Source organism: Lepisosteus platostomus, chromosome 11 (assembly GCF_059453375.1).
Source record: "Lepisosteus platostomus isolate fLepPlt1 chromosome 11, fLepPlt1.hap1, whole genome shotgun sequence".
NCBI lineage: Eukaryota > Metazoa > Chordata > Actinopteri > Semionotiformes > Lepisosteidae > Lepisosteus > Lepisosteus platostomus.
In genome coordinates, this window is record NC_142621.1 from 48,392,782 (window position 1) to 48,413,840 (window position 21,059).

General features: G+C 56.2%; 1 protein-coding gene across 2 annotated transcripts; it reads right to left on the reverse strand.

Moving 5' to 3' along the window:
• Nucleotides 1-1,760: 1,760 nt before the first annotated feature.
• On the reverse strand, nt 1,761-20,435 carry tbc1d16 (TBC1 domain family, member 16). 2 transcript variants are annotated; one of them, XR_015925482.1, is made up of 13 exons: nt 19,678-20,435; nt 17,111-17,317; nt 16,559-17,009; nt 11,906-12,100; nt 11,554-11,701; nt 10,770-10,934; nt 10,212-10,360; nt 8,513-8,647; nt 8,215-8,401; nt 7,848-8,027; nt 7,035-7,181; nt 3,956-6,600; nt 1,761-2,094 (listed from the first exon to the last, which is right to left on the reverse strand). XR_015925482.1 is itself a non-coding variant. In XM_088600213.1 (13 exons), the coding sequence occupies exons 2-13, from the start codon at nt 17,283-17,285 to the stop codon at nt 2,075-2,077; spliced, it is 2,196 nt and encodes a 731-aa protein (XP_088456339.1). In that variant the 5' UTR covers nt 17,286-17,317; nt 19,678-20,435; the 3' UTR covers nt 1,761-2,074. The 2 variants fall into 2 exon arrangements, 1 of the variants encoding a protein (XP_088456339.1); XM_088600213.1 differs by having other exon boundaries at nt 6,357-6,600.
• Nucleotides 20,436-21,059: the final 624 nt, after the last annotated feature.

Below are 21,059 nucleotides of genomic sequence, written 5' to 3' on the forward strand. Positions count from 1 at the left end.
TCGTGGCTGGCTGTAGAGCACCATTTGAGAGAGGTGGCATGTGGAATGTGTCACAGAGCTGAGTGGTGAAGCGTGCTGGTGTCGACTCCCAGTCCTGCTCCCAGGCTCGGGGCTGGAGCAGCAGCGCTGAGGGGCGAAATGGACACACATTTCACATTTCACACTGCTGCTCTTGCTCAGAGAAAAACAGATTCATGGGGATGAGGGCAAGAAAACACAGATGACTCAGCCTCCATGACTCACTCTCCATCCTCTGAGCCCTTACAGAGGTCTTGTTTTTCAGCGTTCTCCCTAAGAGAACAATTTCAAGTGGTTTCCAACATTTTTCTATTTCAGCGCCAATCGGCTTGAGCTGTTTCCTGACAGTAGGGGGCACTGGGAGAGAGGAGCTGTCCTGTCCTGACCTGTCCTGCGGAAGAGAGAGCCGGAGGCTCCTTGGGAAGCACAGCTACTGTCCAGTTCGTGCACCACACTGGAAGGATAAAGGGCACCTTTGCGAATGCTGACCCCTGTCCACCTCGCTGGGCAGTGAGGACAGAGGCCCGTCGGGCTGCAGAAACCCTGTCTGCTCGTGGCTCAGAACCGGACTAAATGTAGAACAGAGGCACAGGCAAACTCCTGGCTGGGATGCTGGTGGGCTCGGACAATCTGCCTGCTCCAGCGGTGCAGTGGACGTCAGAAGAAATTCACAGCCGGACCTCCGTCAGCACAGACATCTGATGGAAATAAAATCTCAATACAACGCCAAATGTTTCTCTTTTGGGCTCTCCTACACTGTAAGGGATGAGGGACTACAGACGGTAGGGTTTCCCTGTCTCCCGGAGTAACTCTCAGTCGAATCCAGAAATGTCCAGGACTCCTGTAGGCAGCATGAACGTTTTTCACAGGAGGGGCTGTCAGGCGTCTGCTGCAGCTCATGAAGCCCCCTTCCCGGCTGCCGTGGATACCTGCACGCCTGTTTCACGCACATCTACTCCGACTGGCAACCAGCCTGCGGCTTCACTGCTTACATACACGATTTTGGTTTGATTTTGGAAACTTATGCTATTCCAAGATTTTAAACCGCTCAAAGGCAATGAGCAGATTCTGGGTTTTTCAGCCGAGAGGGGCGACGAGGGGCACGCTCTGCTCAGGTGCTGCAGGGATACTGCTGCGCTTTGGTTCTGGAAACTTTACTAGACTAGACCGCTACATTACCTTTGCTTACTGCCCTGTCTTTCTCACACCTGAGGAAGGCTCTATGGCCAAAACGTTTTCTTTCTTCTCTTTTCAGCATGGAATAAACCTATAACTTGTTCCTTTGCAGTCTACGCATGCTGATGCAGCTTCCCACCTGAACATTTATTAGACTTATTGTTTTCAGCTCAATTCAGAAACACTGGGGAAGTTGGCCCTGGTGTGAGTGTGTCCATGTCTGTATCTGCATGTGTCCTGTGATGGACTGGCGTCCTGTCCAGGGTGTACCCTGCCTTGTGCCTGTTGCTTGCAGCGACAGGCTCCCTGTGACCCTGTACTGGATAAAGTGGTTCGAAAGTTGATGGATGAAATCCATAGCATTACCTCCCAGTATATCGGCAGCAGCAAGTGAGGATGAATGTCCTGGAAGAAGCGATACATGAGAAAGATCTAAAAGTCTGTCTTCTGTTCTGCCCCTGGCTCTGGTCCCATCACAGAACTCCACAGGGGAACCCGGAGCCGAGGTTCCCCTTCAATCCCATGAGGAACGGGGCAGTCCAAGAGGAAATACACAGAACAAGCTCTTGGAATAGATGTGGGATTTTTCGCATTTTATTGAAAAAAATCATAATACTTGGTCATTATTACAGGACAGGATAGTGAATTAAGTGTAGAAAAGCAATGAACAATCATTTGTGTTTTTGTAATTTTAACACTTTTATATTTGTATTTTTACATAACAGTGTTTTCTAGGCCTTCAAGCAGTAATACAGTCAGATTCCTTCATGATCATCTCGGTGCTGGGCACGGGCGTGTCTTCAGTTCTACTCTGTGCTTTCCAGGACCCTTTAGTGCAATCGGATCCCACAAGATCCTAAAAGAGTTTCCTTCACTTATATTAGAACCGCAGCTCTAAACCTGAAATTACACAAACAAACAAAATAAAAAAACAGGTGCCAAGTTCCCTTTGTTATAAGAGAGAAGCAGAAGAGCCTCTCACAGCCAGGCAGACAGACCTTAATGTTTTTTTTAAAATCAGAACCGCCAGTTATTTTTTGCTGTACACACTGTTTGGGAATCGCCAGTTGTGTGCTCTTCACAGCTCAACCTACAGCTAAGAAGCCCACGACCGCACACGGGGAGAATGAGGAAGTGTAGGCAGGCTTTCCAGACCCCGCCAACCTTCAAGCCAATCGTCTATTGACACATCACAGGAAGCACCGCCCCATGCTTGAGGCTCTGCTCTGATTGGAGAAGAGCAGTGTCCCTCACAGACGACCCCTCAGTGGCTTCATGACAGCACTCGGGCTCAGATCACAGAACTCCTCCTGCCCTTGGACGACACCCTGGCCTCGGTGTGCCAAAGCAAAGGCCTGTAGCTAAGTAAGGCAGAGTCACACCTGGCTGTGGTACCGATTGCCCTCACCTGAGCCAGCCAGCTGGCACACAGACAGAGCCCCCACACACAGCTGGGAGCTGGGAGAGCAGTGCCTGGGTGACATGGGGCTCGGTCTAGTCTGCCGAGTGCTAAAGCAAGCAACGAATCTACTTTTTAAAAAATAGGGAATTGGAAAAAGCTCCAACAAAGATTCAAGATGCCCTTGCACTGGCATTTCTGTTAATGTCCTCCTTAAGCCTCAGAGCCACTCCCAGCTCCCACAGCCCAGACACCCCTCTATGACCGTCTCAGCCTCTGCTGCCAGGCCTGGCGCACAAACAATACCTTCATAGTTCCTGGAAGAATCCTTCATTTGTCTTGGGAAACCCCCCCATAGGCTTCCTTGTCGATTTACAGTGCTCAGAATATGAAAACTTTTTTTTTTTTGCAGGAACGCAGCAAGATTTTTGTGCAACCACGGAGAGACAGTCTTGAGAAAGCAGAAATGAGTAAGAAAGCATTTGACAGGAACAGCTGTGATTTTAATTCTGCAGTATGATCCGCGAGATGAGAGGCCAGCTAGCCAGCCCCGCGCTGCTGGAGAGCGTCGGTGCCCCTGCCCTGAGCCAAGACTGGATCATCAGCTCCGCAGCAGCCTGGCGATGGGGCACTGCCCACCACCCTGCCCTCTCCACACTCATTATTGTCCCTGCGTGCCGCCGCTGTCTGCTAATTGATCATTAAACAGCAACTGCTACAGCCCTGCCCTGCCCTGCCCTGCCCTACTCTGGCGGCTGCAGAGGCATGGAGGACAGAGCTGGGCAGACTGGAGGAGCCCAGCTGCTGATCTCCCCAACACTCACTCACACAGACACAGCATTTCACACAAATACACACAAAACACCCTACAGTCACCCACAGGCACAGAATTTCTCACACACACAGCACACAAACACACACAAAACACCCTACAGCCACACATAGGCACAGTTATTCTCACACACACACCACACAAACGCACACGTGTACCCTCACACGAACACACATCTACACACGCCTCATGCTTGTGCACCGCTGCCGGGGAACTGATTGTGTGTGCGCACGCACGCTTATCTGGCCAGGGCCAGGGCAGGTTGTGCCTGTCACCCTCTGATACCGTCCTTACAGTTAGACCACAGATGCTATCACACACCGCAGAGCAACTGCAGCCTGGGCCTGCCTGCTGCCAGCTGGCGACTCCATCTACACCCCAGACCCCCTGTGACCCCTCTCTGACCCTGCTGCCCCTCCAGAACATCACCTGGCCGCCCGCCGCCAATCCGGACACCCCTCCTGATGGCCTTTCCACCCACAACCCCTCAGCCACCAACTTCTAACGCCCCTCCAAGCTCCGTCCCAGACCTGCTTCGACGACCATCTGGTTCCCCCACGAGCTGCCCGAGCGGCGGCAGGGATTTCTGGGACTGATTTCAGCGACACCTGCGGACCCTCCGTCTCAGTCTCTCCTCGCCGCTCCGCCGCGGGTCCCGGAGCCCAGGGAGCAGTTCCGCGGACGTGGCCCCACACGGTCACCTGTAGGGGGAGCTGCGAACTCTCCCACCCCGAAGACACGTTGCTGGACCACCGATGCCCTCGTTTGCAAAAACGCAATAAAGTGAAACAGTGCAATGCTTCTTAACAGCCGAGTTGCATTAAGAAAAGTGAAGTCATTTTCCCTTTACTTCCTAGATTGGAATTTGATATTAAAACCTTGCAGATCCCGTAGCATAAGACCATCCCAAAACCCACCAAGGATTAAATTCCTGTTTTAATCTTAATCTGCTCCACACCGGAGGAGCGCTCTTCCCAGGGACACAGGTCGTCCTCTCTCACACCAGCTGTGTTCTGTGGCTTCTCCAGAGAAGCTCCTTGGTTCTGCAAGGAGAACTCCGGGGTACTCGAGATCAAGCAGCTCGCTCTGGTACAGGGCGACGTGTCTTGGAGAGGTCTGCCGGTTTCTCAGGTCTGACACTGTGTGCTGAGCGGAGTTAACCCTTTAGGGTGTCCCTGAAGCACCAGTGTGTCTTGCAGGGGCGATGGCTACATACAGAAGGCCCTTCTTTACACAAAGAGTTGTGGGAGTCCGGAAACACAAAGCTCTTCCATGTTGTCGATGCCGATACCCTGGCTTCTTTCAAGAAATTGCCGGAGGAGACTCTCAGAAGTTTTAGATAGTAGTAGCCGGATGGACTAGAGGCGCCATGTGGCCTGCTCCCAGTGGTGCCCATGAGGTCGTGCCTGTTTGTGGGCGATGTGGTGAGCACCTCAGTAGACAAGGTCACTGATCGCAGTGCTACCAGCCTGGGCTGCGCTTCAGCACGAACAGGGTGTGAGATTCACCCAACGGAGGCTCTGGGCAGCACCCTTGGGACCCGATAGGGAGAAGACTGCTGTCCGAGTTCACAGACCCCACCTTGCGTCGTAACGGCACTGCTTTCCTACAACGCTCAATTTCATTTTCCAAATAAATTTCAAATGAACTCAAAGACCTGCCGCTGGAGCAGCTTGGTGCTACCCTGGACACTTCTCATCCTCGCAGCGCGCACAAACCCAGCCCCCGCCACGCCAGCGAGGGGCAGAGCCCAGGCGTCCCGAGCCGGGGTGGAGACAGGGAGGCCGGATGAGGGGAGATCGGGGGGATCGTCTCTGCATGGCGATGGCCAGTGCAGCCCTGCCCCGCAGCCAGTCAGCTCTTCCCCGTGTGTCTTCATGTGTTGCACAGCTGCAATGCGTCACCCTGACTGACCCCGACAAACAGCAGCCTAAACGGCAGCTTCGTGAGCCAGGCAGAGCCACTCTTGGGCTTGGGGCCCTGCAGGGCCTGTCCCTGCCCTGCAGGCCCCCCTCTGCGCCCGTCCTGCTATGATGCTCTTATTCCTCTCAACAGGATTCTGCAGCATCCAGGTCTGGCCATGTCGAGTTCTGGAGTAAACAGAGACAAAAAGGCCAAGTGTGCTCCTTCCCCCTCATCCAGACGCCGGCGAGCAGGCAGGGCTGATCTGAACGTGACATCTCTACCCACTCAGGAAAGAGCCAGTCTGCTGTTACAAGTCCAGCTTGTCCGTCCGGGTGAAGGTCGGTGACCCGGGACACAGGGTGCGTGTCGACACCCCCTCCCCAACCGCAGCAGGATTCCCAGCAAAGCCTCCCCACCTGATGCTCTACACACTGACTGGTGCCAGGCCACGAGCACCTTCAGACAGTCCCAGTCTCATGCCACATAGGACCCCTCGATACAGACACACATCTGACCTCTCTCTTCGTCGCGCTGTATGGCCGACTGTCAAACGCCGATTTTATAGTGTTATCAATAAGACTAAAAGAAAGAAGAAATAGGTCTAATGTTGGAGGTCCACAGTCCCGTTAAGGGTTTAATTAAGCACTTGAAGCTGTGCTGGATTAGAACCCAGCAGATACTGGGGTGCCGAGGGCTGTGCAGGATCTGTAACGTCAAGGTCCTGAAAGGTGCACATGACCCTGAGTGACACCCGCGCGCCCTTACAAGAGAAACAGGCCACGGCAGCTGCAGCCGCACAGAGAGTCGCGTCGCTGGGCTCAGAGATGTGCGAAACAGGCCATCCGGATTCCCAGACACTGCCCTGCGAGAAGCAGATCCCAAAGACCCCAAATTCCCAAGCAGAGCGAAACCCGATGTTGCCAATGCAGCGGCCCAGCAAACTAACAGCCCAAGCAGAGTGCTGTGTGTGGTGGTGGTGGGGTCCTGCACAGCGCCCCCTGCTGTTCGCCACTCAGGATTGCTTACGAAAGTTGAAGATGTCCCTCGTCTTGGAGCCCTTCTTGCCCTCACTGGAGGAGGGGGGGCGGGGGGAGGGCTCGCCCAGGGTGCCCCCGTACGGGCAGCTCTGGGAGTCGGCGTGCTCTCCCGAGCACTCCACCGCCGGGATGTAGCGACTGTCCCACATCCCCGGACCGCACAGCTTGCACAGGTCGTGCAGGCTGCAGGGGATTCTGGGAAGGAGGCGGAACTGGTAGAGGAGGCTCCGGGCCTGAGAGAGAGAGAGAGAGAGAGAGAGAGAGAGAGAGAGAGAGAGAGAGAGAGAGAGAGAGAGAGAGAGAGAGAGGCTCAGAGGGGTCACAGCTGGCTATCAGGAAGAAAGATAAGGGAACAGCAAAATGACTTCAACTGTTCACATTATACTCTTCTGGTTTTAAGATTTCCCTGCTTTGGGCAGGAGGAGGTCCAGATGCAGTAAAGCTGACTCAAAGGGATGTAAGTTCTGCTGTTGTGTGCCTGCAGCGAGCTCAGTCTGGGCCAGACCACCCCTGTGAGTGACTACTGCCTCTCAGTGGATTCATTCACTTTATAAAAAGGAGCTGACTAACTCCAGGACCGACTGCCCTGTGATCATCAGCACAATCATGTATAGACACATTCCTTTATCCACGGTGAGTGGTCAGTGCTGCCCTGTCCAGCTCCTACCTTCCTGAGCACCAGCTCGCCGTTCATGTGCATGGCCAGGTTGCTGAAGTGCAGGAGCATCTGGTCGGTGGCCAGCTGCTGCTCGGTCACGTCGTCGCCGTACAGCACGATGATGGCCACACAGATGAACAGGTGGAAGTAGTCCGTCTGGGGGGGAGACAGGAAGGCGCCAGGTCAGTTGGTCAGTGATTACCTGATGGTGCACCTGCTGTGGGTGTGATTACCTGGTAGTGCACCTGCTGTAGGAGTGATTACCTGATGGTGCACCTGCTGTGGGTGTGATTACCTGATGGTGCACCTGCTCTAGGTGTGATTACCGGATGGTGCACCTGCTGTGAGTGTGATTACCTGATGGTGCACCTGCTGTGGGTGTGATTACCTGGTAGTGCACCTGCTGTAGGAGTGATTACCTGGTAGTGCACCTGCTCTAGGTGTGATTACCTGATGGTGCACCTGCTGTGGGTGTGATTACCTGATGGTGCACCTGCTCTAGGTGTGATTACCTGATGGTGCACCTGCTGTGAGTGTGATTACCTGGTAGTGCACCTGCTGTAGGTGTGATTACCTGATGGTGCTCCTGCTGTGGGTGCGATTACCTGGTAGTGCACCTGCTCTAGGTGTGATTACTTGATGGTGCACCTGCTGTGGGTGTGATTACCTGGTGGTGCACCTGCTGTGGGTGTGATCACCTGGTGGTGCACCTGCTGTGGGTGTGATCACCTGATGGTGCACCTTCTGAAGGAGTGATTACCCGATGGTGCACCTGCTGTAGGTGTGATTACCTGATGGTGCACCTGCTGTAGGTGTGATTACCTGGTAGTGTGCCCAGCAGGCCTCCCACATGCGCAGGGCCTCTGCGTCAGGAAACTCCCTCTTGAAGCAGAGCAGGACCCAGCGATGGCAGAACAGCATCTGCAGGCCGTCCTCTCCCAGCTGGGTCAGGTGCTGGTGGAACCCAGGGTGCATGAGCCTCAGGAGCTCCCGCAGGTACATCTGGGACAGACAACGTCACTGTGACACACTGCACTGTCTCACACACACACACACAGCGTCACTGTGACACACTGCACTGTCTCACACACACACACAGCGTCACTGTCACACACACACACACACACACACACACACACACACACACACGAGTGGGGTGTGCGTGTTCTGGCTGGAGCCTGGGCCTCACCAGCTGCCTCTCCATGTCCTCGTCGCGGGGCGAGCTGATGAAAATGGTGTTCTGCATCAGGCCCACAAAGCACCAGAAGGTGTCGCTCTCGTCCTGCACCTCTGACAGCAGGGGCGCCACCAGGTCCGACATGCCCTGGCAGTAGCCCATCTCCGGGTTGAACACGGCATAGTTCAGCAGGATGCGCCTGCGGAGAAGAGAGCCAGACTGACCCCTCCTGGACACAGACCCAGACTGACCCCACCCGGACACAGGCAGACCCCACCTGCGGGACCCCACCCGCCAGGATGCCCCTCACCTCATGATTTCCACGTTGGGGTTGTTGTCTCCCCTGAAGAAGCTGTTGCTCCGGTCAGTCCGCACCACGTCCTTGTCCACCGTGAACTGGACCTTCCTCCAGAACTCGCTGTGCTCCTCCGGGCTCATGCCCAGCCTGGCAGGGGACCGAGAGGGGAGGGGGGAGGAGTGAGACTGGAGAGGAGTGAGACCCGCTCCTGCTTGGAGCTCGAGACACACAGACAGGTGGGGCCGGAGCCCGGCAGGACACTGTCCCCAGGCCGGAGCCCGGCAGGACACTGTCCCCAGGCCGGAGCCCGGCAGGAGCTGACTGCAGCAGCGCGGAGGGCAGCTCACAGGGGCGGCTGCTGAATCGCAGCATCACGGGGCCAGGAGACCGCGCTAACGAGGCTAACGAGGAGCTGATTTAATTAAGTTGTTTGTTTTTGCTGCTACCGTCCCCCAGTGCCAGGAGCAAAACAGAAGGCCTGATGCAACTCTGAGCAACTCTGTGGCGTCTGTTTGCAAGCAGAATCTCTGCACAGCCTGAGCTTTTCCCTGAGAGCAAGACCCCAACATTCCTGCCCCCCCGTCACCCTAGCCCGGTGAGGACCAGGTGTGGACAGGCCTCAGCTGCTCGATTCCCAGAGTAGATCGGATCTGACCAAAGGCTCTGCCCACTAGTCTTCACTCACAGTGAACCCCAGCAACGCTGTTCACCTAAAACACTTCCTTCTCTCACACAGGGCTCTCAGACTCAGGCCTAAGGTCTTCTGGATTTTGTTAAGTAAACAATTAACCTAATTGTTTTCTAAATGAACCATATATATGTTTTGAACAGTTAATTTCACTTCATTAAAAGCACAGCTACTTAAAAACCACCTCTGAGCCCAGTTAGAAGTGCTACAATTACACATTTAATTAAATAATTAGACCACCTATGTAACCGCCAATGTGGTTGGAACGAAAACCAGGTTCTATAATTCCAGGATTGGAGTTTGAGCCCCTCGCCCTGACAGACAGGAAATAATTGGAAAAGACGGCAGCAGTACTGTCTCGTGGCCTGTGCTCATCAGATCCCAGAGGCTCTGCTAGGCTGGCCCTGGTCAGTACTGGGGCATGAGACCTCCAAGGGAAACCAGGCTGCTGCTGTTAGAGGTGTTCGTGGACCAGTAGGTGGTGCTACTCCCTCTGGACAGGAATTTCCAACCCAGTGACCCAGTAAAGGGAGTGGGGATAGTGGGCTGCTGGAGGTTGGTTCCTTTGGATACGAAGTTAAACCGAGATTCAAACTACTTGGCGATACAGCGAGTTCTGTTGCAGGGGAAGGTGTCTGGTGTGGATGATTGGTGAGGGCGGTCAGGGGAGCTGTGAACCAGAAGTAGAATGGAGTAGTTGTTAATAATGGTCCTGGGGGTAGAGAGTGCGTTAGGGTGGGCGGGAAGCACCAAAGGAATGCAGTTCGTAGACCGGGAGTTCCTGGTCGAGTTGATGATCCGAGGGCTGTTTTTGGCTCTATACATGCTGACACAGCTACCCACCTGATCTAAATCAGGGCTCAGCTGGGAGGCTAGCTCCACCCAGTGCCTGTAGCCCCTCCCCTTGATTAGAGCCCCACCTCCTGCTGTCCCCACCCTGTGCTCAACCCTGCTCTCCACGAGGAGCCACGCCCCCTTCGCCTCTAGCCCCGCCCAGTGAATGCAGCCCCTCCCCCGGCTCACCTCCTCTGCTGTATCTCCTGGTACTCCGCGCGCTTCTGCACCCGCCACGCCTCTCTCTCCTGCGACGTGGAGTCGCAGCTGTAGTAGCGCAGCAGGAAGGGCCAGACCTCCCCGCGGATCGCAGGGTCAACGCCGCCGAAGAAAATCGCCTGGGTGGGGGGGTAGAACAGCCCGTCTGTCATCGCTGTTTATCAAGTCACTGAGGATGCCCCGGATGTCAACGAATCTACTTTTTAAAAAATAAGGAATTGGAAAAAGCTCCAACAAAGATTCAAGATGCCCTTGCACCGGGGGCATTTCTTACTGTTAAGCCCCTCACCTGGCGGCACAGTGACGACAGAGCAGCCCCGGCTTCAGCAGCAGTCGTACTGACGGCCTGGGGTCGGGATGTAGCCCGGCTGCAGTCGGCCTGATCACGGCAGATTCCCGACGCCTGTGCGAATCCCTGGAACTCTCATCCCAGGACTGGCCGGTAGGACCGTTGCCAGGGCAATGTAGTAAAGCGCGGTAAAAATAAACGAGGGCTGAACGGCGGTACCGCTGGGACAGGGGCCTCACCTTGCGCAGCTTGTACTCCTCCTCCACCTGTCCGCTCTCGTTCAGGTGCCGCAGCCAGGTGGCGACGTCGAGCCGGCGGTACAGCCTCTCCTCGGGGTGCGTCTCCGTCGAGGGCAGCGTGGGCCGGCGGATCGAGAACTGCATGCAGGTCTTCTCATCCGCCCCCTGGGAACCACACGGACTCTGAGCGCAGGGGGGCCCCAGCCTGGGGGGCCACACTGTAAAGCAGCAGCACCTGGACGGCTGGGCTGACTTCCTAATCGGCTCAGCTGGGCCCTTTGGGGACACAGGGGCCCTCCAGGCCTGGAGACCTATCGCACCCGAGACTCCCAGTGCAGGGGACAGAGTGCCACTTTAACACGCCTCCTCCCGCAGCTCTGCCGACGAACAGCAGGGCCCGAGTTCCCTGGAGAAGCTCCGTGAGAGGAATTTTAAGACCCGCGTGTGGGAGCTCTCAGGCAGGAGCGCCGCTGAGGCGAGACGGACGCCTGACTGACAGCTGTCACACGGGCCGTCGCTGCTCGGCGTGACAAGATTAATAACGGCACAGCGCTCTGCTGCAGACCGAGACACGGACAGGGGGGCCGTTCAAGCAGGGGGACAGACAGCTGTCCTCACACTGGCTCATCGCCGACAACACCCTTCCACTCCAGACTGACCTGCTTAACTGCGACCACGCCCGGAACATGCCCCTGCTCGGCGCCAGTGTGGGCACAGCCGTGCGCTCACCTGAGTGGAGAGGCCAGGTGCTGCCCCTGCCTCGCCAGCCCCCCCGCAGGCTCACCTGGTCCTTCATCTGCGTCTCCCGGCAGCACTTCCACTGCTGGAAGACCTCGGCCAGCTTGTCCAGGCCGCCGTGGTGGAAGTGCAGGATCTTGTACTGGCTCTCCCGGCTGGCGATGACCAGCTGCCCGCTGGTGCACGCCTCGTCACTGCAACACAGCGCAACGCGGCTTCAGCAAGGGCACAGCGCCCCCCGGGGGGTAACTGTGCCACAGCACGGGACCAGCACAGCGAAACAACACACTGGAAAGTGTGGCAGATCATTCTGAAAAACATAGTGAAGCCCTGGAAAAACAGAAAAGCTGCTGTGTGGCATCATCGAGCAGCACCCAGAGGCGTTTATCGGGCCTGACCTGAAGAAGAGCCGCAGTGACCTCATGTGACCCAGGTCGACCCGGAAAACGCCGCAGAGCTGCTCCAGAGCCAGCACCTTCTGCTGCTCCTCCCAGCGCACGCTCTGCGACTGGCTGTTCTCCAGCGAGGGGGCGTGGCTGTCCAGGCTGGAGGCGGAGCTGGCGGAGTGGGTCATGGAGTCGTCGCACATGTCCCTGGGCAAGGCAACACGAACATACACAGCATCGTCATTCACCACGTGACAGGCCGCCGGGGTCAGGGCTGGGCATACAGCCCAGGTCCACAGGCGAAGCTGTCCTACAGCAGTGAAGGGTTAAAAATGCTTTCTCTGTGCAGCATGTTCAGCAAAACACCAGCTGCAACATTAAAGCATCAGCTGCTGATAAGACCAGGGGCCTGCAGACACAAAGAATGCTTGTTTTAAGAATCCCAAGGAAATTGTTTTGGTGTAGAAGGCCAATTGCAACTACCTGCTTATAGGAAACACTGATATAGTTCAATTACGCAGACATCTTCTGATTAAAGTAGAAGTTTGCTTAACCAATAGAAAGTAATTAGGATTGATTTTTTGTTTTCTTTTTGAGACTTAAACTCTTTGTATTCCTCATCAAATAAATGTATAAAAGGCCAGCTGTAACTTTCCTTGTGAGAACCATCCTCCTATAATTGCGGGGAAGGAGCTTCTCTTCGGCTGAATATACAATAAACTCCTCTGCTCCACAAAAGGTCTCCAGTGGATTTTTACTCTTCAGCAGCTACAATGAGCGATACCATTCCCTGCTGCACAACAGCTGTGGACATGAATGTCCCTCCTCTAACTGAGCTGAAGGCAGTTTAACAGAACTTAAATTTCAAATCCAGTACAGTGAGCGTCTCCTTCCCCATAGTCAGGGCCAGAGGTGTTAACTGGCCTCGTGTCAGTGAAGGTAACAGGGCTGCAGTGAGTCTCTGCTCGTCCTCCGGCTCTCCAGCAGTGCGAGACGAGGGGAACGGCGCCGATGAGGCCGCAGGCAGGACCCTGATTCAATTAAGACATGTTCATTGCAATGTTGCTGTTTTCACACCAGTGCTGTCAGTGTTCTCTGCTCCTGGAGCTGCAAACACTCAGCTGTTTCTGCACCAGAGACGATAAGAGGTGTTACTGTGTCTTCTTCACTGACCAGGCTCCTGTCTTGCTAAATACACCTCCCTCTCTCCACTCTAAAGGAAGAGACAGACCGAAATCAAATTGTCTGTGGTTTAATTTTCTCTGCCATCTAATTCTGACTGTTTTGCCCTGAGTGTATCTGTCTCTGTCACTGCCCTCCAGCAGAACACATTGACCTGCCCCTGTCCAGCAGGACAGACAGACCTGCCTCCCCCCTCCAGCAGGACAGACAGACCTCCCTCCCCCCTCCAGCAGGACAGACAGACCTCCCCCCCCCCTCCAGCAGGACAGACAGACCTTCCCCCCCCCTCCAGCAGGACAGACAGACCTCCCCCCCCCTCCAGCAGGACACATTGACCTGCCCCCCTCCAGCAGGACAGACAGACCTCCCCCCCCCCTCCAGCAGGACAGACAGACCTCCCCCCCCCCTCCAGCAGGACAGACAGACCTGCCTCCCCCCTCCAGCAGGACAGACAGACCTCCCTCCCCCCTCCAGCAGGACAGACAGACCTCCCCCCCCCCTCCAGCAGGACAGACAGACCTCCCTCCCCCCTCCAGCAGGACAGACAGACCTGCCTCCCCCCTCCAGCAGGACAGACAGACCTGCCTCCCCCCTCCAGCAGGACAGACAGACCTGCCTCCCCCCTCCAGCAGGACAGACAGACCTCCCTCCCCCCTCCAGCAGGACAGACAGACCTCCCCCCCCCCTCCAGCAGGACAGACAGACCTGCCCCCCCCCTCCAGCAGAACAAATTGACCTGCCCCCCCCCTCCAGCAGGACAGACAGACCTGCCCCCCCTCCAGCAGGACAGACAGACCTCCCTCCCCCACGTCCAGCAGGACAGACAGACCTGCCCCCCCCTCCAGCAGGACAGACAGACCTGCCCCCCCCCCCCCGCCTGAGAGTTGACGAGCTGCTCACCCCCGGCCCTCTCCTGTACACTGAAGGGACACTTTACACACTTGACTGTAAAGAACTAAAAAAGACAAAAACAAGATGTTCATCAGGCGTGTTTGACGCCGGTTTGAGATTCCGAGCCGCTCTGTCTGCCTGCAGTCTGATCAGTCTCCCTCCTCACCACGTACTGCACCTCAGTCGCTTTCTGTCCCTCTAGCTCCGCCTCCTGGTCACTCCCAGTAACGGCACCGCACGGACAGTCAGCGCAGACGGCCGCTGCTCTGAGCGCCCTCTAGTGGCCTCACTAGGAGTCACAGCTGTGTAACCAGTTACCTCCGATCCTGGATATGGCAGTCACAGGTCCGATCCCAGTACAGACCAACAGCTCCACATTTATTTGACAAACGCAAACCAGACGCCAGTGTCGCCGATGAGGAAGAGCATTTAAAACCAAGAACAGGAGGCTCTTCTTCACACCGACGGTGGTGGGAGAGAGGAACCAGCTGCCCAGCCAGGTAGTGGAATCTGCCAACTTGGCTTCTTTGAAAAAGCAGCAGAATGAGATCCTCAGATCGATTAGCTGATATGAATTTCTTTAAGCAGCAATTATGCCAGTTAACAACGGGCTGGGGAGACTCTGGGGAGATTTACTTGTGTAGCTTTCATACCCAGCGTATATTTATTACAGTGCCGCCTGAGAGCCACACAGAATGACAGGACAGACCCACGTCTTAGAATGAGCAGGTAGTTTTACTCACTCGTGCATCACAGAGTAATTTAATGTAATGCAATATAAAAATATTACGCGGAGCGGTGGCTCTGTGGCTAAGGATCTGCGCCTGTGACTGGAAGGTTGCCGGCTCAAATCCCGCGGCCGGCAGAGGAATCGTACTCCACTGGGCTCCTGAGCAAGGCCCTGATCCCCAACTGCTCCAGGGGTGCTGTATAAATGGCTGACCCTGTGCTCTGACCCCAAGCTTCTCTCCCTGTCTGTGTGTCTCATGGAGAGCAAGCTGGGGTCCGCGAAAAGACAAATTGTATATGGCTAATAAAGTGATCTCTTATTATTTCTGCTGCTTTTGTTTTGATTTTTGCCAAAATGTAGAAGTGGGACATTTTCATTTAAATTTAATTAATTTTTCCCTTCAATTTTAAAGCACTGCTCAGTAATTCTCTAAAGAAATAGAAAAACAAAGGTAGAAAAAAGCTGTGAATCAGGGAAGATGATTGCAGGTTAGGGAGGACGAGAATGGGGCTGCAGGCACATGCACCATGCATCTGCACTCCGGCCTCTGATGGAAAACTCCTCGATTTCGTTCAAGCTCCAGCAATAAGTGTCTTTATACAAGACACACATGCAAGTCATTCACATGTTAATTTCTGGAGGAATCAACGAGGAGCTGATATCTGTCTTTCCCATGCCAATTCAGACAGCATTCTTCACAGTAATGATACACCTCCGAACAAAGAGAAATGCAGATGGATAAACAGTTGATATTGATAAACAATATATAATTGTTCATGTAAATGCTACAAGTAGTAGATTGCAGTAGATTGCAAACCAGACATTTTTTCAGGAATCAGAAGTTAATGTAAAACAAGCCTTAGATTGTCAGAAACAAAACTAATTCTAGGAGGAGGTTTAATGCTGTGCGTGATGTTATTTTAGACAGGTGGCCCATTGGGTAAACTCTAGTGGATAATCAAGTGAACTGGTAAAGTTGTGTGTGGGTTTGGGTGTCATTGACATCTGGAGGTGTTTGAATCCTAGAGTAAGAATGTCTTCATGTTGAAACCAAAATTTGTCAAAATAACTGATCTGTGACTCATTTGAAAATACTTGGAAAAGCTCACTACAGATGTTCATATGCATCCTGCAGCTGATAGATCACAAAGCGATCTTTTGTACATCTGGATTTGTGACATCTAAACACGTGAATCCTGGAAATTAATAAGACCCCCCTGGAGGATGCACAATCCGTTTTCAAAAAGCAATGCTGTTTAAATAAGATGCAACTTGCTCAATGATTGTTTCCGCCAGTTTTTTACATGCTGGTCAGAAGCGACGCCGTTGGCCGTCACTGTGAGGGCTGCTGATCAAGGGATTTTCATCCCACTCAGATCGCAGACAAGCGACGGTTCTCACAAGACTGTGACTGTGCCACTCGCCCGCCTCTCGAGCTCTCTGCACTGCCTCCTCTAAACCCCTGGCCATTGGAAACGCGAAACTGCTCATTGTGCTGAATTTGGAAGATAATCTTCCGATTAAGAATGGCCCAGCCCCGACTTCATTCTGCCTTGGCTGTTAAACTCTTGCTTTGTTTATAATCAGATGAGCCTGCAGGTAAATCCAGACCTGTGCAGCGACTGCAAACAACTGTTGAAAATACCTGGATCTGCTCTGCCACCTGCTGGGCATCCCGAGAGGTGTCGTGGACAAACCAGCGCCCATGTGTGGGGACTGGGGAGCCGTCCACCCCTGAAGGGGACCTAAACGGAGGTCCTGAGAGCCTGTGAGTATTAACGCACTCGCCCGTCACCAGAAACGCGTTCAAGAAGAAGCGTGGAGCTGCGTTCTGCGGCTCAGACCTGGCCAGGCCTGCTCACCTGCTCTCGTTGTCCAGGAAGACGGAGCTGCTGCTCTCGCCCAGCGCCTCGCTGACGGGGGACAGGCAGAAGGGCGAGGAGAAGGTGTCGGAGTCGGAGCCCAGGGTGCTGTCCCGGCTCGCCTCGTCCGCCGACAGGTCACAGGAGCCCTCGTCCTCGCCGCCGCCGCCGCCGCCCTCCTCCGGCTCCACGAGCGACCCCGCGCCCGCCCCCTGGCCTTCCGCGGCCTCCTGCCCCTCCCCCTCCTCGCCAGCCGCGGGCGGGGGCCGCGGGGGGCGACTGTGCGGCTGCCGCGCCCGGCAGCGGGGCGCCCTCCTCACGGGCGAGCTCTCGGGGGTCACGTAGCGCAGAGCCTCCTCGTCCTGCCGCTGGATGCGGGAGTTGGGCACCCAGGTGAGAGTCAGGGTGGTGCCCAGCGTCTCGTCCTTCTCCAGGTGCACACACAGGTACCCTGCGGGCAGCAGGCACAGAGATGCCCAGGCTGTCAGCTGCCCGTGCACGGCTCTCGGGGTGGGGGCGCGGAGGCCGCCGGCGGGCGTCGGGGTGCTGTACCTGGGTGGTGCTCGGCCAGGCCGGGCAGGGGCTCGGTGGGGTGCACGCACACATTGTTCTTGGAGAAGATGATCTCGCCATCCAGCACAGCCCGTGACCCGCCTGAGCCAGGGTTAAAGGTCAGGAGGTCAGAGGCCTTCGAGGAGGCGCGTCGCAGGAGCCGACCCAGAGACATGTCCTGGAGGGCCAGGACTCTCCTTCCATCCTCTGCCCGGGAGAGAAACAGGCGGACATCAGGCCGGCTCAGAGAGGGGCTGGCACAGGGCCCCACACTGCCAGTCAGTGGCTCATCGGGGACTCCCACCCTGGTGCTGGGAGATGGAGGCCAAGGGTCTTCACACAGCTGCCAGCGCAGGGGCGAGCAGGCCAGCGGTGAGATACCCGTGTGCCTCAGGGCAGCGAGTCGCTGCACTGCCCCCTGCAGGCAGGGCGGGGCCGCAGCACGGAGCCTCCCTGTATGACTGGGCTGCGGCTGCGACCGGAGACGGCCGTGTGACCTGCCTGCTCCCCCTGCCGGCCCCTCTCCGCCTCGGCTCCAGCCCCCGTCCGAGCGCTGCAGGAGCCCCTCACCCACTCGCCCGCCGCGGCGCTGGGCCCTCAGGCCTCGGCCTCCTCCGCCCGCAGCGCCAGGGCTTCCTGAGGGGAGTCGGGGCCGCCGGTCCGCTCCGGCTCGACTCACAACCAGCTGCCTTGAGCCTCCAGACACAGGCCTCTGCTCGGGGCCTGGCTATCGCCAGTCGTCTGTAAGGAACCTCCGAGCCCCTGACCCCCCATGGCGCGGGCCGGGCCGGGTCTGGTACAGAGCAGGGGCCCACCTCTTCCTGGGGGCCCGGAGGAGTGACGTCACCCTAACTCCCGGAAGCACACGCCCCCTTTCCAGTCGCCCGCCGCCCCTCCCTCTGTGGCAGGAGGGGCTTCTCTCCTACTGCAGCGGCTTGTGCCAGCTGGCTGGAGGGAACACCTGGCAGGACCCCGGCGCGCATGAGGCAGAAACAGCTCTTTAACTGTTTCAGCTGAACACCACAGCACTCCAGCCTGCAGCCCCAGTGAGGTGAAGTATCACCAAGATCCAGGGCACAGCACACAGGGCACAGGGCTGTGAACAGAGAGAGACAGCACACAGGGCACAGGGCACAGGGCTGTGAACAGAGAGAGACAGCACACAGGGCACAGGGCTGTGAACAGTGAGAGACAGCACACAGGGCACAGGGCTGTGAACAGATAGAGACAGCGCACAGCACACAGGGCACAAGGCTGTGTACGGAGAGAGACAGCGCACAGGGCACAGGGCGGTGTACGGAGAGAGACAGCGCACAGGGCACAGGGCGGTGTACGGAGAGAGACAGCGCACAGGGCACAGGGCTGTGTACGGAGAGAGACAGCGCACAGGGCACAGGGCTGTGTACGGAGAGAGACAGCGCACAGCACACAGGGCACAGGGCTGTGAACAGAGAGAGACAGCACACAGGGCACAGGGCTGTGTACAGAGAGAGACAGCACACAGCGCACAGGGCACAGGGCTGTGAACAGAGAGAGACAGCGCACAGGGCACAGGGCTGTGAACAGAGAGAGACAGCGCACAGGGCACAGGGCTGTGAACAGAGAGAGACAGCGCACAGGGCTGTGAACAGAGAGAGACAGCGCACAGGGCTGTGAACAGAGAGAGACAGCGCGCAGGGCTGTGAACAGAGAGAGACAGGGCGCAGGACTGTGAACAGAGAGAGACAGCGCTCAGGGCTGTGTACAGAGAGAGACAGCGCTCAGGGCTGTGAACAGAGAGAGACAGCGCTCAGGGCTGTGAACAGAGAGAGACAGCGCGCAGGGCTGTGAACAGAGAGAGACAGCGCGCAGGGCTGTGAACAGAGAGAGACAGCGCTCAGGGCACAGGGCTGTGTACAGAGAGAGACAGCGCTCAGGGCACAGGGCTGTGTACAGAGAGAGATAGCGCACACCTGGAAACCCACTTTTCTCTGACTCTCTCTCCCTGCAGCCCAGTCAGACAGTTTCAACAATTTGATAACCAAGTCAGCGCATCGTTTGACTTGCAGATTTTTTCCGTTTGACAAACCGGTTTGGCTTTGATCTCAGCAGCAGCTTTCATCCGGACCGTCTCCGCCGCAGCTGTTACCCCGACTGCGGACTCGACCCCTTTCCTCCCCGTCTGCAGGCGAACCCCCCTCTCCCCCGGCCCAAATCGACACGGGGCAGGAACATGCGCAGAGATGCAGGACGAGCAACCCCGGTCGTGCTTTTTAACATCTGCCTTCCATTCCTCGTACAAATGAACTTAAGTCATTTCTAGGTCTGAGCCACGCTCTGCACCCACGACCCTGCTCCTCGGACCCACCGTTGACCCCAGATCTAACTGTCACGGTTCACGCCGCAATTCCCTTGGGCTAGTTCGCAACCCACGCAGCAGCAGGCACCGTCACGAGCGGAGTTCGTGGGGGTTGTTTATGTAACGTTACACCCAGCGAGTGAATTATAGATGAGCCCGAGCGGAGCGCCGGGGCTCTGTGCATAGTACACCTGTCCGCGCCGCACGGACGGGCACGGCGGTAGCTCACCCCTCAGTGCCAGCAGGGCTCTTCCACGCGTGTCCCGGGCCGCGCGGATTCCGGTCTGCTCTGTCCCAGCGGCGCGTGAGCCCCCCTCCCTCCTGCGCCGGCGGTCTCGCGTGCCTGTCTGCGTGCCGCGCCGCTCTCCCGCGATGCTCTCCCGCACGCTGCTCGCCAGTGACCCAGCCCCCCAGATCCGCCGCTTCCGGGATGCGCATCCGCTTCCTTATCCTGCGGGCGTGGAAGCGGGAGGAGGGAGAGGCGGCGGTGAGGCGGCCCCCGCTCCTCCGGCGGACTGGCCCGGCCCGGCCCGGCCCGGTCCGGACGGTCACGGCTGCGCTGGGCTGCTGGCGCTGTTACAGCAGCATCAGGACAGTGCGCTCCGCTCCGTGAGCCCAGGACGCAGCCCCCAGCCCCCACACTGCCGAATGAGAGACTCGATCAGCGGTCCAGACTGCTACCTGCTGGGGGACATCCCGCGCCCTGGCGACGCCCTGCCTAAATCCCTGTGTTTGCACGTAGACCCGGAACAACGGAATTAACGTGGAGCTTCTCAGTTCATTGGGAAATAAATTTTTTCTCTCTCCCTAGGCGTATGGGGTAAAAACTTTAATTCCGAGATCTTATCCCATCTGACTTTTCTCCACATGCAGGAATTCCGTGTGGACCGCGTGAAGTGCTGTGCAGCGTGATCTAGAGGGGGGTGTCACACAGTCGGGATAAACCCTCTTGTTGAGGCGGAAAAGCGGTCTCCCTCCCTCCTGCAAGCGCTCTGACGTCACGCCCAGCTTGTGCCGGAGAAGCTGTCACGTGAGAAGCGACAGGCCGCGTGACAGCGAGAACAGCTGAGCCGCTTGTCACGCGCCGCCTCACGCAGCACGGCGGAGCACGCCGACCCGCATGACGTCACCCCCGCCGCTGCTCGTATTGTGCCTTTCCCCACGTGTCCGTTCCCGAGCTCTTGGAGTGGTTTAGCGACTGACGTCACCGACGCACAAAACTGAGCCATGAATAACATTGCGGGAAAAAGAAATTGTCATCTAGTAGGAAAACTTACCAATAAAACTAAAGTGGCATTCATAAAACTATTCATTAATTTATCCTGGTTAACAAACATTATCCAGATATAAACCCGACTGAGGTGATGCATGTGTATTCTGTAACATGAATAAAGAAAGTAGGTGTCATTTGTTTGATCAATGTATTCAAACCCAAATGTTTTGGAGCGCCTTCTTATTAAGGTCTTCAGATATGAAGATTTCGTTTAAGGCGTTTGACACTTTTATTTTACACGCCCAGATATAAAACGTTTATATTGATAATACATCTATTGCTAATTATTGTTTGATACCATGTCCATGAAATGGAAAAAAAAGTCTTCTCCAAATAAT

What these genes read in the sequence shown, in the direction of transcription:
- tbc1d16 (XM_088600213.1), bottom strand. Translation starts at nt 17,285, where the DNA reads ATGTCTCTGGGTCGGCTCCTGCGACGCGCCTCCTCGAAGGCCTCTGAC. An exon ending in AGGAGTACAAGCTGCGCAAG is followed by an intron (nt 10,361 to 10,769) that starts GTGAGGCCCCTG and finishes CCCCCCACCCAG; the next exon opens with GCGATTTTCTTCGGCGGCGT. An exon ending in GAGGGACATCTTCAACTTTC is followed by an intron (nt 2,095 to 6,356) that starts GTAAGCAATCCT and finishes GTGTAATTTCAG; the next exon opens with GTTTAGAGCTGCGGTTCTAA.